Source organism: Setaria italica, chromosome III (genome assembly GCF_000263155.2).
Source record: "Setaria italica strain Yugu1 chromosome III, Setaria_italica_v2.0, whole genome shotgun sequence".
In the NCBI taxonomy this organism is placed as follows: Eukaryota; Viridiplantae; Streptophyta; class Magnoliopsida; order Poales; family Poaceae; genus Setaria; species Setaria italica.
Genome location: NC_028452.1, coordinates 43,070,878 through 43,087,232, shown reverse-complemented (window position 1 = coordinate 43,087,232; position 16,355 = coordinate 43,070,878). Strand labels below are relative to the sequence as shown.

Below are 16,355 nucleotides of genomic sequence, written 5' to 3'. Positions count from 1 at the left end.
AGTCAGACAGAAGGTTTTGGGAAAAAATCCATCAGCACCGGATGATCCGACGGTACCATCGGAGAAGGCATCGGAGAAATGACATCAAGGGATCCAACTGCTATGTGACATAAATAGTGGCATCGGATGATCCAATGGGGCATCGGATAAAGCATCAGATGAATTTCTGAGGAATTTGGGCGCGGGAAGTCTAATGGCTAGTTACACCGGATGTTCCGCCAACACCAACCCAACACCAACCTATGGCGGCCGCCACCACCTCCGCCGTGCTGCTATCCTCCGCCGCACGCCGGCTCTCCCGATCGGCCTCCTCCATCATCACGCGCGAGGTGACGGGGCACCACAACCTGACCATCGCTGGGTTCGCGCCGTCCCGGAAGTTCCCGACGGACTGGACGGCGTCGTCGCAAGCGTTCGACGCGGCGGGCCACGGGTGGCGGATCACCTACCACCCCAACAGCAACAGCTGGTCGGAGTACGTCTCCCTCTACCTCGAGCCCGTCGACGGCGGCGGCCGCCGGTAGGTGGCCGGGACGGACCCCGTCGAGTTCAGCTTCACCCTGCTCGACCCGGCGGGGAACCCCGTGCCCCGGTACACCCGGTCGTCCCGGGGCGTGAACTACTTCGACGGCGAGGAGATGAGCAAGGGGTTCTAGAAGTTCATCCATTGGAGTGACCTTGAGAAGTCGGGCTGCCTCGAGGACAACAGCTTCACCGTCAGGTGCGACATCACCGTCATCAAGAACTGGACCGAGAACGCCGCCGACGGCGCCAGCAACGCCGCTCTGGCCGCGACGCGCGTCGTCTTGCTGCCGTCGGACCTGCACAGGGACCTCAGCAACCTGCTGTGGAAGAAGCAGGGCGCGGACGTCGTGATCGATGTCGGCGGTGAGGCCACGTACGACGCGCACGGCTGCCTGCTGGCGGCGCGGTCCCCGGTCTTCGAGGCGGAGCTCTTCGCCGTGGCGAAGGAGAAGGTGCCCGGCGGCACCGTCCGCCGCCGCATGGAGGTCAAGGGCATGGAGCCTAGGGTGTTCGAGGCGCTGCTCTGCTTCGTGTACACCGATGCGCTGCCGGAGGCGGAGGAGGGGGGACCAGGACGATGCCGTCGCCATGGTGCGGGCCCTGCTCACGGCGGCGCGGAGGTACAAGCTCGAGAGGCTGGGGCTGGTGTGCGAGCGCATCGACATGGGCACGGTGACCGGGACCATGGTGGCGGCGGAGCAGCACGGCTGCCGTGCCCTCAAGGCCGCATGCCTGGAGTTCCTCACCCGCCCGGGAAATCTCAAGGCGGTCATGGAGACGGAAGAGTTCGAGAAGATGAGAGCCAGCTGGCCTAGTGTTATGTTGGAGCTTCTCGTGAAGCAAATGGCGGCCAAGTTAATCTAAACCAAATGCTATTTACACATACAGTTATAGTGTAGGTTTTTTATTTTCATTTTTTTTTGCATCCAGTGTACTAGCAGAGTGGCTATCTTTTGGCAAAATTGAAAATTTGAAGTTCGTTAGGGTTAATGTATATGTATACAATAAATCTAGGGTAATGCTAGGAGATAGGCGTTCGTAGGCATCGGAAGCTCCCACCGGGTCCACCATCTTCAATAATTTATTGTCCACACATTTGATTCCAGACAGGACAAAGCATATATTTATCCTCTGCCTTCCTCCTCATCCCATCCATATATCTCCCATCCGCATCTCTCACACAACTCCTCTGCTACTGAGCTGGACACCGGCGGCCCTCCATCGCTTGCTCTAGGATTGGGTGCGAGACCAGGCAAGACTCGAGAGCTCCAGGAGTAGGATGGCCATGACGGCGGCAGGGTAGCCCCCTTCCTCCCTCGTGGATCTCCTCTAGTAGCTGAGGAGCGTGGAATGCAAGGTGAGCCAAGCTGAAAGAGCTCCAGTGCATAACCCGCGTGGGCCGGCGATGAGGCATCGTTCTATGGCCACCTGCGGGAGGTGGAGTTCAGCTGCACCACGGCGTCGTCGTACTCACAGCACTACAGGCTCTTCCCCTTCAAGGGCCACGGCGGCGGCCGTGGCAGCGCGCGCGGCGAGTACGGCGACCTGGACGCGGCGGCCGTGGCACGGGCATTCGAGATGCTCAGCGCTGAGGTGGAGGCCGGTGCAACTCCATCGATCCGAGGTATGGAGGTGCTGCCTTAGCCATGGATAAGCTAGCGCCGGTCGATCTGACACCAGCTGAATCTCGTCACCCTTGGTTAGGAAGTAGCAATCAGCATGCGATGGGAAGGCAGCACCTAGCAATCCGCCATTGAGATCAGATGAGGTACACGTACAGTCTGCTCATGTTGCTTGCAGATGTTGCCATGACTTTTGATTTGGATGTTGCGATGGCTTGATTTGCATGTTGCACATATTTATTTGATTTGTTGCAATTGTGTAAATTGTACAGATTTGAGTTCATCTCAACGTTTCAATATGCGATTTTTTTGGGACTTGTTGGCTTGTTGCAATAGTTGATACTGGAGTTGCAACATGCAATTTCTAGATGTTGCACAAGGTGATTTGAGATGTTTCAGTGGCGATAACGAGCTACTCCATGGCGATGAGCTCTTCGACCGTGGGGCCAGCTGCTAGATTCCACGGTAGGTCTGGCTCCCCCAACAGCAGATTCCACGGCGGGGTGGGGGGGGGACCAGCCATTCCACGGTGAGGGGTGGCCTCATTGATGGGGGAGCTTCTTTGTGATGGATATGAGACACCTTCATGGATGAGGTCTCTGGATATGCATAGGACTTTTCAATGTTGCAGTTGTTGGAGGTATGCCCTAGAGGCAATCATAGAGATGATGATATTCCATTTGTATCCATGATTTGTATATTGTGTTCATTGAATATCTATTAAAGGCTACTTGAATTGATTTGAATTATGTGAATTGTATGTGAAACTCTTTACTTGTATGGTTATTCTAAAGTTGTCCCTAGTCGGAGTTCATGTGAGGACACACATGAATATTAGACTAGCACATGTATTAGTTGATGACTATGTTTCACAAGTCATAGACATGGAGATGTTGAACTAATAATGTGGGCACATGTGGAGACATGTGCTAGGACTGACCCAACACGAGAAGTAGTTCTCTCTTTAAACAACATATACGCTTTTGTCCTTAGACCTGAGATTGTCGCATGTATTCAAGATGTGGATCGACCTACTTAGGGGCTATCAAACGCTACGCCGTAACAGGGTAGTTATAAAGATAGCTTTCGGGTTTGTCAAGAAGCATGCTATGAGACATGGTCAATCAAGATGGGATTTACCCCTCTCTGATTGAGAGTGATATCTCTAGGCCCCTCGAGTGATCGGATTCGAAAATGCATGGCCATGCTACATACAGTTAAGAGTTAACCTACAAAGGGATTCCGAATCATAGGATCGAGAAAGAGCGGTCGGGTTGAAGCTAGACCAAATATCGTGAGGCAAAGGGAATAGCATGTATATTATGTTGTGATGGTTCGTCTGATATGATCTTCGTGTGCGTATAGGAGTTGGCACGTCTTGCTAGAGGCCGCTACCGACTATTGGGCCGAGTAGGAGTACTCGGGCCATGTCTATACGTATCCGAACCCATAGGGTCACACACTTAAGGGGCTGGAAGCCCAATTCAGATGTGATCCGAGTTGGATTAGGTTTAGAAGTACTAATGGGCCTCGGACCCAGAGGCCCGTTAGGAACCTGTATAAATAGAGGGGTGGGGGCGCCCTAGGGTTTAAACCTTTTTGGTGAAACACATCTGCCGCGCCTCCCACGCCCTCGCTTGTTGCAACTCACGGATCTAGCAGTCCGGCTTGCGACGCTTCCTCCTTACATGTGTGGATACCTTGGAGGTGTTGCGCCTGCAGCACTTGGACGAGCCGCCGACGAGCCACGACGAGCCGACGACGAGCCGCGGCACGAGGGCGATCTTGCTGCACGTGGACGAGCTGCTGAGGAGCTGCTGGACGTTGATGTGATCAACTACGTACGGCTACGTTGATCGACTATGTACGACTACGTTGATCGTCTTCGCTGCATCGACGCAAATCTACATCTTCCGCACCAGTAGTGCGTCGAGTGGTAATCCCGTGATGCTTATACGGCAGTTCTTCCTGGTTTTACGTGGTAGAAATTTTGATTTGCGCTAGTGTAGCCTACCTCGTATCCCAACAGTGATATCAAAGCCGTAGCTTCTTTGTTTTGGATTCGGGATGTGTGCATATGGAGATATGCGAGTTTTCAGTTTGATCTATGTCCTTGTTTCGTGTTCTTGCTGCAATGGTAGTGTAACGACATACTCCTACCGGTCGGTTTCCGCCCTCGGAGTTAAGTGATACACGTAATTTCAGTTGCAGTGAGCGAAGATCAATATGATTGGTTGAATCGAAATCCAGGTTCATACGCCAGGCGCATGAGATGTGCAATAGTGGATGGGATCTACTACCGGGGTCGGGATTTTTGCCGTGTGCGTATGCTTCGGTAAATCAGCCGTAACTTTTCGGTATGATCTCGGATTGGGGCGAATTTTATATGAAAATTGATCTACAGAAAAAGTTACACGTGAAATTCAACCGCTCCACCATTTTCGGCGAAGTTAGATTTCCCAAATTCGGCTTGGAAGATGGAGTTTCGGGCATCCGAAGTTTGGAACGTTCGGACGCTTAACTCTGTTTTGCAGGATGTATGTATCTTGTGATCAGTATGGCCCCTTTGTGTATGTGATGCATGTGTGTAACTCATTCATGACCTGCGTGTCGCGCGTACGGCAACATGGTAGGAGCCATATGTGTTATCACTTTATTGTATTTAATGGTCTGCGTACCAATCTGTGATGATCCAAGCAACTATGTAATCTTCATTACTAGCTTCTTTACTAGCTATTAGGCGTAATAGCATGTTCTAGTTCTTGGAGGACTCATCACCAGGAGGATGGCGCACATGGAACATGGAGATGGAGATCACCATGGTGAACAGGTTCTATGGAGATGGAGATCACCATAAGAAAACGAGCCATACTGTGTCACAACTGTGTGAATGCTATTCTATTTATGTTTTACTTTCTGCATGCTGTGATGTTAGAAGTAGAACGATCCCTCACAAATTTTAAGTTAGCATGCCCTCCCAACTAAAACTTGCACCGATCTACCTTGTTTGCTAGCGGTGATGCTAAAGCTCACTAGTAGACTCGTTAGTTGTGGATCCTGAATCACTAAGTATCAATAGAGGGATATTGATTTTAGTAGGAGTAGATTCTGTTAAAATAGTTTAATGTGATTTGCTCTATCATGGATACGTTTGTCTTAGTGTATTTTGCATTACTTTTGTTGTAGATTAAATGGCACCTAGCAACACCACACCATTTGCTTTGCGTTCGGTCCTTGAGAAGGACAAGTTGAATGGAACAAACTACTCGGATTGGATTCGTAACCTGAGAATTGTTCTCAGGGTTGATAAAAAGGAAGATGTTCTAGACACCCCACTACCACCAGTACCTGCTGATGATGCATCTGCTGCCGTTAAGGCTGCTTACAAGAAGGCATTTGATGCTAATCTTGAGGTAAGCTGCCTTATGCTTGCTTGCATGGAACCCGAGCTGCAGATGCAGTTCGAAACAAATCATGAGGCGCACGATATGATCGTGGCGCTCAAGGACATGTTCCAGACACAAGCTAGGACTGAATGGTTCAATGTGTCCAAAGCCTTTCTAGAGTGCAAGCTAGTAGAAGGCGCAACAGTAGGACCACATGTAATCAAGATGGTTGGTTACACTCAGCAATTAGAGAAGCTGGGCTTCCCAATAGGCAAAGAGTTGGCCACTGACTTCATTCTTTCATCTCTTCCGCCTAGCTATGGGAACTTCATCTCGAACTACCATATGCATGGGATAGAGAAGGGTCTGAATGAACTGTGTGGTATGCTCAAGACAGCAGAGGTAGACATTAAGAAAAGCGCTAGTACCAGCCATGTAATGGCTGTACAGAACAAGCCTACCTTCAAGAAGAAGGGCAATTCTTGGAAGAAGAAGGGTAAGGCTGGAGTGTCCAAGCCAAACCCAGCGCCTAAGGCTAAAGCTGGACCTGCTCCAGATAAAGAGTGCTTTTATTGTCATGAACCTGGTCACTAGAAGAGAAACTGCAAGCAATACCTAGCTTCGTTGAAGAATGGCGGAAGTAAGAGTACTTCTACCTCAGGTACGCTTGTTGTTAATGTTATAGACAATATTTTTCTCGCTGATACAATTATTAATCCTTGGGTATTTGATACCGGATCGGTTGCTCATATTTGCAATTCGATGCAGGGAATGATAAGAAGTAGAAGTGTGGAAAGAGGAGAAGTTGATTTCCGCATGGGCAATAATGCAAGAGTTGCTGCGTTGACCGTCGGGACGATGCAACTCCACCTCCCGTCAGGATTTATTATGGAGTTGAATAATTGTTATTTCGTTCCTAGTTTAAGTCGAAACATTTTGTCTCCTTCATGTTTCATGAAGGATGCTTATTCATTTGCGAGTGAAAACAATGGTTGTGTGATCTCTAAGAATGATATGTTTATGGCTTTTGCACCCATTGTGAATGGATTATTTGTTTTAAATCTTGATGGTTCGCCTGTCTGAAACGTAAGTGCTAAAAGGCCTCGGCCTAATGATTTGAGTCCTACCTACTTGTGGCATTGTCGTTTGGGTCATATAAGTGAAAAGCGCATGAAGAAGCTCCATTCTGATGGACTTCTAACTTCGTTTGATTTTGAATCATACGAGACATGTGAGGCTTGCTTGCTAGGCAAGATGACCAAGATGCCTTTCACAGGATTTCCTGAGAGAGCAGTAGACTTGTTGACACTCGTACATAGTGATGTATGCGGACCAATGAGCACGATGGCTAGAGGAGGATTCCAATACTTCATAACTTTCACTGATGATTTTAGTAGATATGGCTATGTCTACTTGATGAGGCACAAGTCTGAAACCTTTGAAAAGTTCAAGGAATTTCAGAATGAAGTTGAAAATCAGCGTGGCAAGAAAATTAAGGCCTTACGATATGATCGTGGAGGCGAGTATTTGAGCCACGAGTTTAGCAATCATCTAAAGAGTTGCAAAATTGTTCCACAACTTACGCCGCCTAGAACACCTCAAAGAAACGGTGTATCCGAGCGACGTAATCGAACTTTGTTAGACATGGTTCGATCAATGATGAGCCAGTCGGACCTACCGTTGTCATTTTGGGGATACGCTCTAGAAACAACAGCTTTCACACTTAATAGGGTACCATCTAAATCCGTAGTTAAGACACCATATGAGATGTGGACTGAAAAGGTTCCCAGTTTGTCTTTTCTTAAGATTTGGGGATGTGAAGTATTTGTCAATCGACTTCAGTCGGACAAGATCACACCCAAGTCGGATAAGTGCATTTTTGTGGGATATCCAAAGGAAACTTTGGGATATTATTTCTACAACCGGTCAGAGGGCAAAGTGTTTGTCGCTCGGAATGGGGTTTTCATAGAGAAAGAGTTTCTCAAAGGAGAAAAGAGTGGAAAGACAGTGCATCTTGAAGAAGTTCAAGATGAGCCGATTGGGCAAGAATCAATGAGTGATGCTAACGTAGCAGAACAAGTTGAGATACCCATGGCAAGAGAAGCACCGCCACAACCACGAAGGTCGGCAAGGCTCCGCAAAATGCGGGAAATATTATTGTTGGACAATGATGAGCCTGCGACATATGCGGAAGCAATGATGGACCCAGACTCCGAAAAATGGTAGAGTGCCATGCAATCCGAAATAGAGTCCATGGGAGACAATCAAGTTTGGAACTTGGTTGACCCGCCTGATGGTGTTAAAGCCATAGAGTGCAGGTGGATCTATAAGAAGAAAAAGGATATGGATGGAAATGTTCACATCTATAAAGCACGACTTGTCGCAAAAGGTTTTCGACAAGTTCAAGGAGTTGACTACGATGAGACTTTCTTGCCCGTAGTGATGCTTAAGTCCATTCGGATTATTCTAGCTATAGTTGCATATTTCGATTATGAGATATGACAGATGGATGTCAAGACAGCTTTCCTGAATAGAAACCTAGCTGAGGACGTGTATATGATACAGCCTGAGGGTTTTGTCGATCTGAAAAATGCTGGAAAGGTATGCAAGCTTCAAAGATCCATTTTGGATTGAAGCAAGCATCTAGGAGTTGGAACATTCGTTTTGATGAAGTGGTCAAAGGGTTTGACTTCACCAAGAACGAAGAAGAGTCTTGTGTTTACAAGAAGGTTAGTGGGAGCTCTATAGTATTTCTAATCTTATATGTGGATGACATATTGCTGATTGGAAATAACATTCCTATGCTTGAGTCCGTAAAGACTTCACTAAAAAATAGTTTTTCGATGAAGGACTTAGGGGAAGCGGCATATATTTTGGGCATTAAGATCTATAGAGATAGATCGAGAAGGCTTATAGGATTAAGCCAAGATACTTACATTGACAAAGTGTTGAAGCGGTTCAGCATGGAAGAGGCAAAGAAAGGGTTCTTGCCTATGTCATGTGGCATACATCTCAGCAAGACTTAGTGTCCTTCGACTGCTGATGAGCGGGATCGCATGAGTAGAGTGCCATATGCCTCGGCTATTGGATCTATCATGTATGCAATGATAAGTACTCGCCTAGATGTTTCATATGCGCTAAGTATGACAAGCAGACACCAGTCTGATTCAGGTGAGAGTCACTGGACAGCGGTGAAAAACATTTTTAAGTACTTGAGAAGGACTAAAGATATGTTCCTCGTCTATGGAGGTGAGGAGGAGCTCGTTGTAACAGGTTACACCGATGCTAGTTTCCAAACCGATAGAGATGATTCAAAGTCACAATCAGGATTTGTGTTCACGCTAAATGGTGGTGCTGTTAGTTGGAAGAGTTCCAAGCAGGAGACGGTGGCTGATTCTACGACAGAAGCCGAGTACATCGCGGCTTCGGAAGCCGCAAAGGAGGGTGTTTGGATAAGGAATTTCCTCATTGAGCTTGGTGTGTTCCCGAATGCGTCCAGCCCATTGAATCTCTACTGTGATAACAATGGGGCAATTGCGCAAGCAAAGGAGCCAAGGAACCACTAGAAGAACAAACATGTAATGCGGCGATTTCCTCTCATTCGAGACTTCGTTAACCGGGGTGAGATCAAGATATGCAAAATACACACGGATCTGAACATTTCTGATCCATTGACAAAACCACTCCCGCAGGCTAAGCATGATGCACATGTAAGAGCTATGGGTATTAGGTACCTTCTAGATTGACTCTAGTGCAAGTGGGAGACTGTTGGAGGTATGTCCTAGAGGCAATCATAGAGATGATGATATTCCATTTGTATCCATGATTTGTATATTGTGTTCATTGAATATCCATTAAAGGCTACTTGAATTGATTTGCAATTATGTGAATTGTATGTGAAACTCTTTACTTGTATGGTTATTCTAAAGTTGTCCCTAGTCGGAGTTCATGTGAGGACACACATGAATATTAGACTAGCACATGTATTAGTTGATGACTATGTTTCACAAGTCATAGACATGGAGATGTTGAACTAATAATGTGGGCACATGTGGAGACATGTGCTAGGACTGACCCAACACGAGAAGTAGTTCTCTCTTTAAACAACATATACGCTTTGTCCTTAGACCTAAGATTATCGAATGTATTCAAGATGTGGATTGACCTACTTGGGGGCTATCAAACGCTACGCCGTAACAGGGTAGTTATAAAGATAGCTTTCGGGTTTGTCAAGAAGCATGCTATGAGACATGGTCAATCAAGATGGGATTTGCCCCTCTCTGATTGAGAGTGATATCTCTAGGCCCCTCGAGTGATCGGATCCGAAAATGCATGGCTATGCCACGTACGGTTAAGAGTTAACCTACAAAGGGATTCCGAATCATAGATCGAGAAAGAGCGGTCGGGTTGAAGCTAGACCAAATATCGTGAGGCAAAGGGAATAGCATGTATATTATGTTGTGATGATTCGTCTGATATGATCTTCGTGTTCGTATAGGAGTTGGCACGTCTTGCTAGAGGCCGCTACCGACTATTGGGCCGAGTAGGAGTACTCGGGCCATGTCTATACGTATCCGAACCCATAGGGTCACACACTTATGGGGCTGGAAGCCCAATTCGGATGTGATCCGAGTTGGATTAGGTTTAGAAGTACTAATGGGCCTCGGACCCAGAGGCCCGTTAGGAACCTCTATAAATAGAGGGGTGGGGGCGCCCTACGGTTTAAACCTTTTTGGCGAAACACATCTGCCGCGCCTCCCACAGCCTCGCCTATTGCAACTCGTGGATCTAGCAGTCTGGCTTGCGACGCTTCCTCCCTGCATGTGTGGATACCTTGGAGGTGGTGTGCCTGCAGCACTTGGACGAGCCGCCGACGAGCCACGACGAGCCGACGACGAGCCGCGGCACGAGGGCAATCTTGCTGCACGTGGACGAGCTGCTGGACGTTGATGTGATCGACTACGTACGACTATGTTGATCGACTACGTACGACTACGTTGATCATCTTCGCTGCATCGACGCAAATCTACATCTTCCGCACCAGTAGTGCGTCGAGTGGTAATCCCGTGATCCTTATACGGCAGTTCTTCCTGGTTTTACGCGGTAGAAATTTTGATTTGCGCTAGTGTAGCCTACCTCGTATCCCAACAGCATTAGCTTACCTGATATGTTTTGCTAATTCACCTTTGATGTTGCATCGTCTATCAAGTAGATCTGCAATGTTGCTACTGTTATAAGAAAATGTTTGAGATGTTGCAAAGGACAACTTTTGATGTCGCAACGGGTGATTTGGCTGAGGGGTTAATTTTTTATTTTTCCTTTTGATGATGTACTTGTTGTTTTGAAGATGTTGCAGTTCTGATTTATGAATGTTGCGGTGTCACATTTTGGATGTTGCGGTGTAATATTTTGGTTGTTATTTATCATGGGCTGAATTTTCATTTGGAAATGTTGCATGAAACATGCACTTGATGTAGCAGTAGGGATTCGTGGATGTTGCAAGCGTTGTAGATGCGCACGGGTGTTGCGGATGAACGTGTCGTCTGATGTTGCACAATTGATTTTCTGAGATGTTTCAATGTTGCAATAGTTAGCTTCTGTTGTTTCATCTGTCAATTTTTCATGTTGCATTATTTCTTCCCGTACGAGCTCAACCCCAACTCAACATATGATGATTTTTTGGAAATGTTGCATGAAATATGTGTTCAACGTTGCGGTGGGAATTTTCCCTCACGAATGTTATGTTTACATTGAGCTTTTTTTCGCATCTTTTTCATGTTGCAACTATAAATTTTCGATGTTGCAGCTTTTTTGTTTTGATGTTGCAATGGAATGTCTGATAATTAGTGGTATTTATTGTGGTACTACTGTAGCCGTGTAGCCGTTTGATTTAAAATGGATGATGATGTATGCGTCCGATGGGAGTTGCTCCCGCTGGACGTCCGAGTGCTAGCAAGCCCCATAAATCTATCTATCTATACTCAAAGTTAAACGCCCTTATCCCTCACAGAGAACCCACTTGACAGAATGACAGGTGAAGAGGAGTACCAAAGTTTTGAGCAAGGATGAAAACAAAGCTTTCTAAAATGGTTCTACGTTTTTGCGGCTTCTTTTTTCACCGTGAAAGAATTTTACCCACCTCGTCCCACCCGTCAATTCTGCGTCGAGATCACTATGCCCCCTCCGCTTGCCATGTTTGGCGCGTACCTGTTCGTCCGCTCGTTAATTTTGCGTCAAGATTTTTGGTCCAAGATTTTTCCTCCGTGTGAGACATCCACCCGTGCACGTTAATCACGGTGATTAGAAAGGAAGCTTATTCACCCATCCAAAGGTGATTTACAAAAGGAATCTTAATTTGGAAAAGGAATCTTAATCACGTGATTTTTTCCTTTTGCTTCAAATCACGTAACGCTGTTTGCTTTACCTCCTGCTTGAGTCACGTATTGGTTTCTTCTGCTTGTATCACATCATGAAGGACGTCTCCTTTTGAGTTATCGTTGCCATGTGCCTCCAAGCCGTATTCGGTGCTAAGGGACTGCCGCCGCTGCACGCCTGCAAAATGTAGACCTCCACATCCAACTTGTCGATCCTACCCATCGCCTCCAAGTCCTTCGGTTCAATTCAGGGTTGCAACACATTTTTTTTACATTTTCTTTCAATTTATATTCTTTCATTTTAAATTTACAAGTTTTTATATAATTTTTTTGCCAATTTAGGTTTATACAATTCTAATATATATTTCCTTATGTCCTAGCACAATGTGCATGAGTGGATATGCTATCACAAAAACAAAGGTAAGTGTATATCACTAGCTTGGTTTATCACAATGCAAATACAAATACAAAGATAAGTGTATCTTGGTGTCACGAACTTAAACCTAAGTAAATATGTCAACCTGCAAAAAGAATCACCTGATTTGGACAACAAATGCGAAAATTTCATGGTGTAGTAGTTTCATATGCACTACATGCAAGACACAAACTGTATTGGTAACTCTGCATACATGGTTTCATCTAGATGAAATCCCTCTTACCTCTCACCTCATTAACTCACTGCCACATCATCAGAAATGCTGACAGGCACCCTAATTAACGTGCGTGAAACCTCTATGAAACTCCCACTAGGATTAGCCAAGGGACAGAGGGAGTACGCTTTTAGAAACAAAATCTACTCATTGTCCCCTACTAATCCTGGATGTGTCTCGTCTGCAGGTTGACTCGTGTCACTACCGAGTGGGCCCATTCCCTACTAGGCCCACACGTCAGAGATATCTAGCCTACATAACTGCCGAATGCGCCTGCCTTGGGTACTGCCATGGGAGGGGCGTAGTTTCTCGAATGCGCACAACGCACTCGGTTCAGAGCGAACAGGAAGGGAAGCCGCCCATTTTTGGTTTCCGCTTTGACCCTTGTGGTTGACATGGGGTCCCACCTATTCATCTCAATCACGTCTCGTCGAGATCCTTCCATTCCAGTTTCCTTCCGCTCTGAACTCCACTCGTACAACTATCCACTCGCACTTTTAGGGGGCGTTTGGTTCTGTTTGCTTATTTTTAGCACCTATCACATCGAATGTTTATATACTAATTAGGAGTATTAAACGTAGACTATTTACAAAACCCATTACATAGATGGAGGCTAAACGGCGAGATGAATCTATTAAGTCTAATTAGTCCATGATTTGACAATGTGCTGCTACAGTAACCATTTGCTAATGATTGATTAATTAGGCTTAATAGATTCTTCTTGCCGTTTAGCCTCCATCTGTGTAATGGATTTTGTAAATAGTCTACGTTTAATACTCCTAATTAGTATCTAAACATTCGATGTGATAAGTGCTAAAAATAAGCAAAGGGAAGCAAACGCCCGCTTAATGGCCGTGTTCGGACTTTTAATAATTAGACCCTTTCGACAAGCTGGTAATACATTGTATTGGACATCGATCATCATTAACGACATTTATGTAGTTCCAACGATCACTACAAGTTCAACAAACCATCCCTCGACATCACCAAGTGAAAGCAAAGGAAACACAATAGCTATGCTAAATTGCAACTACATACAAAGAGATACAGATTCAGATTTCGCTCACGAAGACAGCAATATCGAAGCATATCCTGCAATCCTCATTGCAAAATAGCCTGATTTGGGGCCAGCCCTTAGCCTTGCCGCATGCGCCTCCAGCGCACGGGAAGTCGCCGCGAATCGGTGCTGGCTGTAGGGATACGAGGTAGGCTACACTAGCGCACATCAAAATTTTCTACCGTGTAAACTAGGAAAACTGCCGTATAAGGATCATGGGATTACCACTCGACGCACTGATGCGGAAGATGTAGATTCGCATCGATGCAGCGAAGTCGATCAGCGTAGTCGAACGTAGTCGATCACAATGACGTCCAGCAGCTCCTTAGTAGCTCGTCCATGTGCGCGGCTCGTCGTCGGCTCATCGTGGCTCGTCGGCGGCTCGTCGTGGCTCGTCGTCGGCTCGTCCAAGTGCTGCAAGCGCAACACCTCCAAGGTATCCACACGTGCAGGAAGGAAGCATCGCAAGCCGAACTACTAGGTCCGCGAGATGCAACAGGGCGAGGGCGTGGGAGGCGCGGCAGATGTGTTTTGCCAAAAGGTGTAAACCCTAGGGTGCCCCCACCCCTCTATTTATAGAGGTTCCTAACGGGCCTCTGGGTCCGAGGCTCATTAGTACTTCTAAACCTAATCCAACTCAGATCACATCCAAATTGGGCTTTCAGCCCCTTAAGTGTGTGACCCTATGGGTTCGGATACGTATAGACATGGCCCGAGTACTCCTATTCGGTCCAATAGTCGGTAGCGGCCTCTAGCAAGACGTGCCAACTCCTATACGCACACAAAGATCATATCAGACGAACCATCACAACATTATATACATGCTATTCCCTTTGCCTCATGATATTTGGTCTAGCTTCAAGCCGACCGCTCTTTCTCTATCCTGTGATTCGGAATCCCTTTGTAGGTTAACTCTTAACCATACGTTGCATGGCCATGCATTTTCGAATCCGATCACTCGAGGGGCCCAGAGATATCACTCTCAATCAGAGAGGGGTAAATCCTATCTTGATTGACCATGTCTCACAGCATGCTTCTTGACAAACCTGAAAGCTACCTTTTTAACTACCCTGTCACGGTGTAGCGTTTGATAGCCCCTAAGTAAGTTGATCCACATCTTGAGTACATGTGACAATCTCAAGTCTAAGGACAAATCGTACATGTTGTGTAAAGAGAGAACTACTTCTCGTGTTGGGTCAGTCCTAGCACATGTCTTCACATGTTCCCACATTATTAGTTTAACATCTCCATATCCATGACTTGTGAAACATAGTTATCAACTAATACATGTGCTAGTCTAATATTCATGTGTGTCCTCACATGAACTCCGACTAGGGACAACTTTAGAATAACCATACAAGTAAAGAGTTTCACATACAATTCACATAATTGCAAATCAATTCAAGTAGCCTTTAATGGATATTCAATGAACACAATATACAAATCATGGATACAAATGGAATATCATCATCTCTATGATTGCCTCTAGGGCATACCTCTAACACTGGCAGCAGCGGATCACTACGCTTGCACTAGGTATAGCTCCACACGTAGCTGTAGACCTCCTCGCGGCGTTCCCGACAGCCTAAATTGCCCAGCTTCATTGGGCCGGTAGTCACCCGCGCCGCTGCTCCATCTTCGCCCTCACCCTCCACACGCTGGATGTACATCCTGGCGATGTCATCATCCGCGGCGCTGCCATCGTTCCTGTACAGGAATAGGGCGTAGAGATAAGCAGCGACATTGAGCCCGCTCACAGTGGCGTGGGAGAGCTTGTGGAGGAACGGCTAGAGGGGGTTGCGTTTCCTAAAAAAGTCCTTCATCGCAGTGATGAGGCAGGCCTTCGGGTTCCCCAAAGCAACTAGATGATGGAGCAGGGCGTGCATCCTGCTAGATTGATTTCGCGACATTTTCTCCCAGCACTGGAGAAATGACAGGCGCACCCTGACGGCGCGATCACCGCACGCATGGAGCATGAGCCTGCAGGTAGCTCGTAGTCTGTGGAGGTCCTCCAAGGGGTTGTCCGAAGTCATAGCAAGGTGGCCAACGATGTCAATGACCACCTCGATAGGTAGATCTGACAACGACCGGCAAGGCCTCCTCGCTACCATGGACGCTGCAGAGGTATCTCGCCGATGAAAGGAGATGGAGGGGAGCAGTTGAAGGGGGCGACTAGGGGCAAGAACACCCTTGTTGGAAAAATGAAGAGGTGACTGAGCAGAGCGAGCGCGAGGAGTTATTGACAAACGCCGCAGCTGCCTTGGAAACTGCCGAAAACAAAGCGAAGAGATGCCTCTTTCACATGCGATGGAAAACATCACCGACCGCAGGGCATATAACGCACCACCGATTCTAAGGTATGGCAGGCAACTGTGTGCGGGAACAGTAACCGAGGCCATGAATTTTCAGTTACCGCTATCATCAGAGCGGCTAACATGTGGGTCCCACCTATGATAAAAAATACTAGGCACAAAAAAGCAATAACTTCCCAACATGAACAAGCAAATGCTCCGCATCAATTCAATGACGACCAGTCGGACATCAAATGTTTAGATACCAATAATTAGGATTATTAAACATAGACTGGAGGGATGTTTGGATCCCCGGGATAAACTTTAGCCCCTATCACATAGAATGTTTAGATAGTAATCATGAGTATTAAACATAGACTATTTACTAATTAGTCCCCTCTCATTAACTGGTCGGTAACAACGATACATGGAATCTTATTTTGTGGTGAA

At 46.7% G+C, this 16,355-nt stretch overlaps 1 protein-coding gene across 1 annotated transcript; it reads left to right on the top strand.

Moving 5' to 3' along the window:
• Positions 1–242: 242 nt before the first annotated feature.
• Positions 243–1,340, top strand: LOC105914021 (BTB/POZ and MATH domain-containing protein 1). The gene is made up of 2 exons (XM_012844585.1): positions 243–520; positions 674–1,340. The coding sequence occupies exons 1-2, from the start codon at positions 243–245 to the stop codon at positions 1,338–1,340; spliced, it is 945 nt and encodes a 314-aa protein (XP_012700039.1).
• The last annotated feature ends 15,015 nt before the right edge of the window (positions 1,341–16,355 follow it).

Bases quoted from the DNA above. Each gene is read 5' to 3' on its own strand.
- LOC105914021 (XM_012844585.1), top strand. From the start codon at position 243: ATGGCGGCCGCCACCACCTCCGCCGTGCTGCTATCCTCCGCCGCACGC. The intron at 521-673 runs GTAGGTGGCCGG...CATCCATTGGAG, and splicing joins GTCGACGGCGGCGGCCGCCG to TGACCTTGAGAAGTCGGGCT.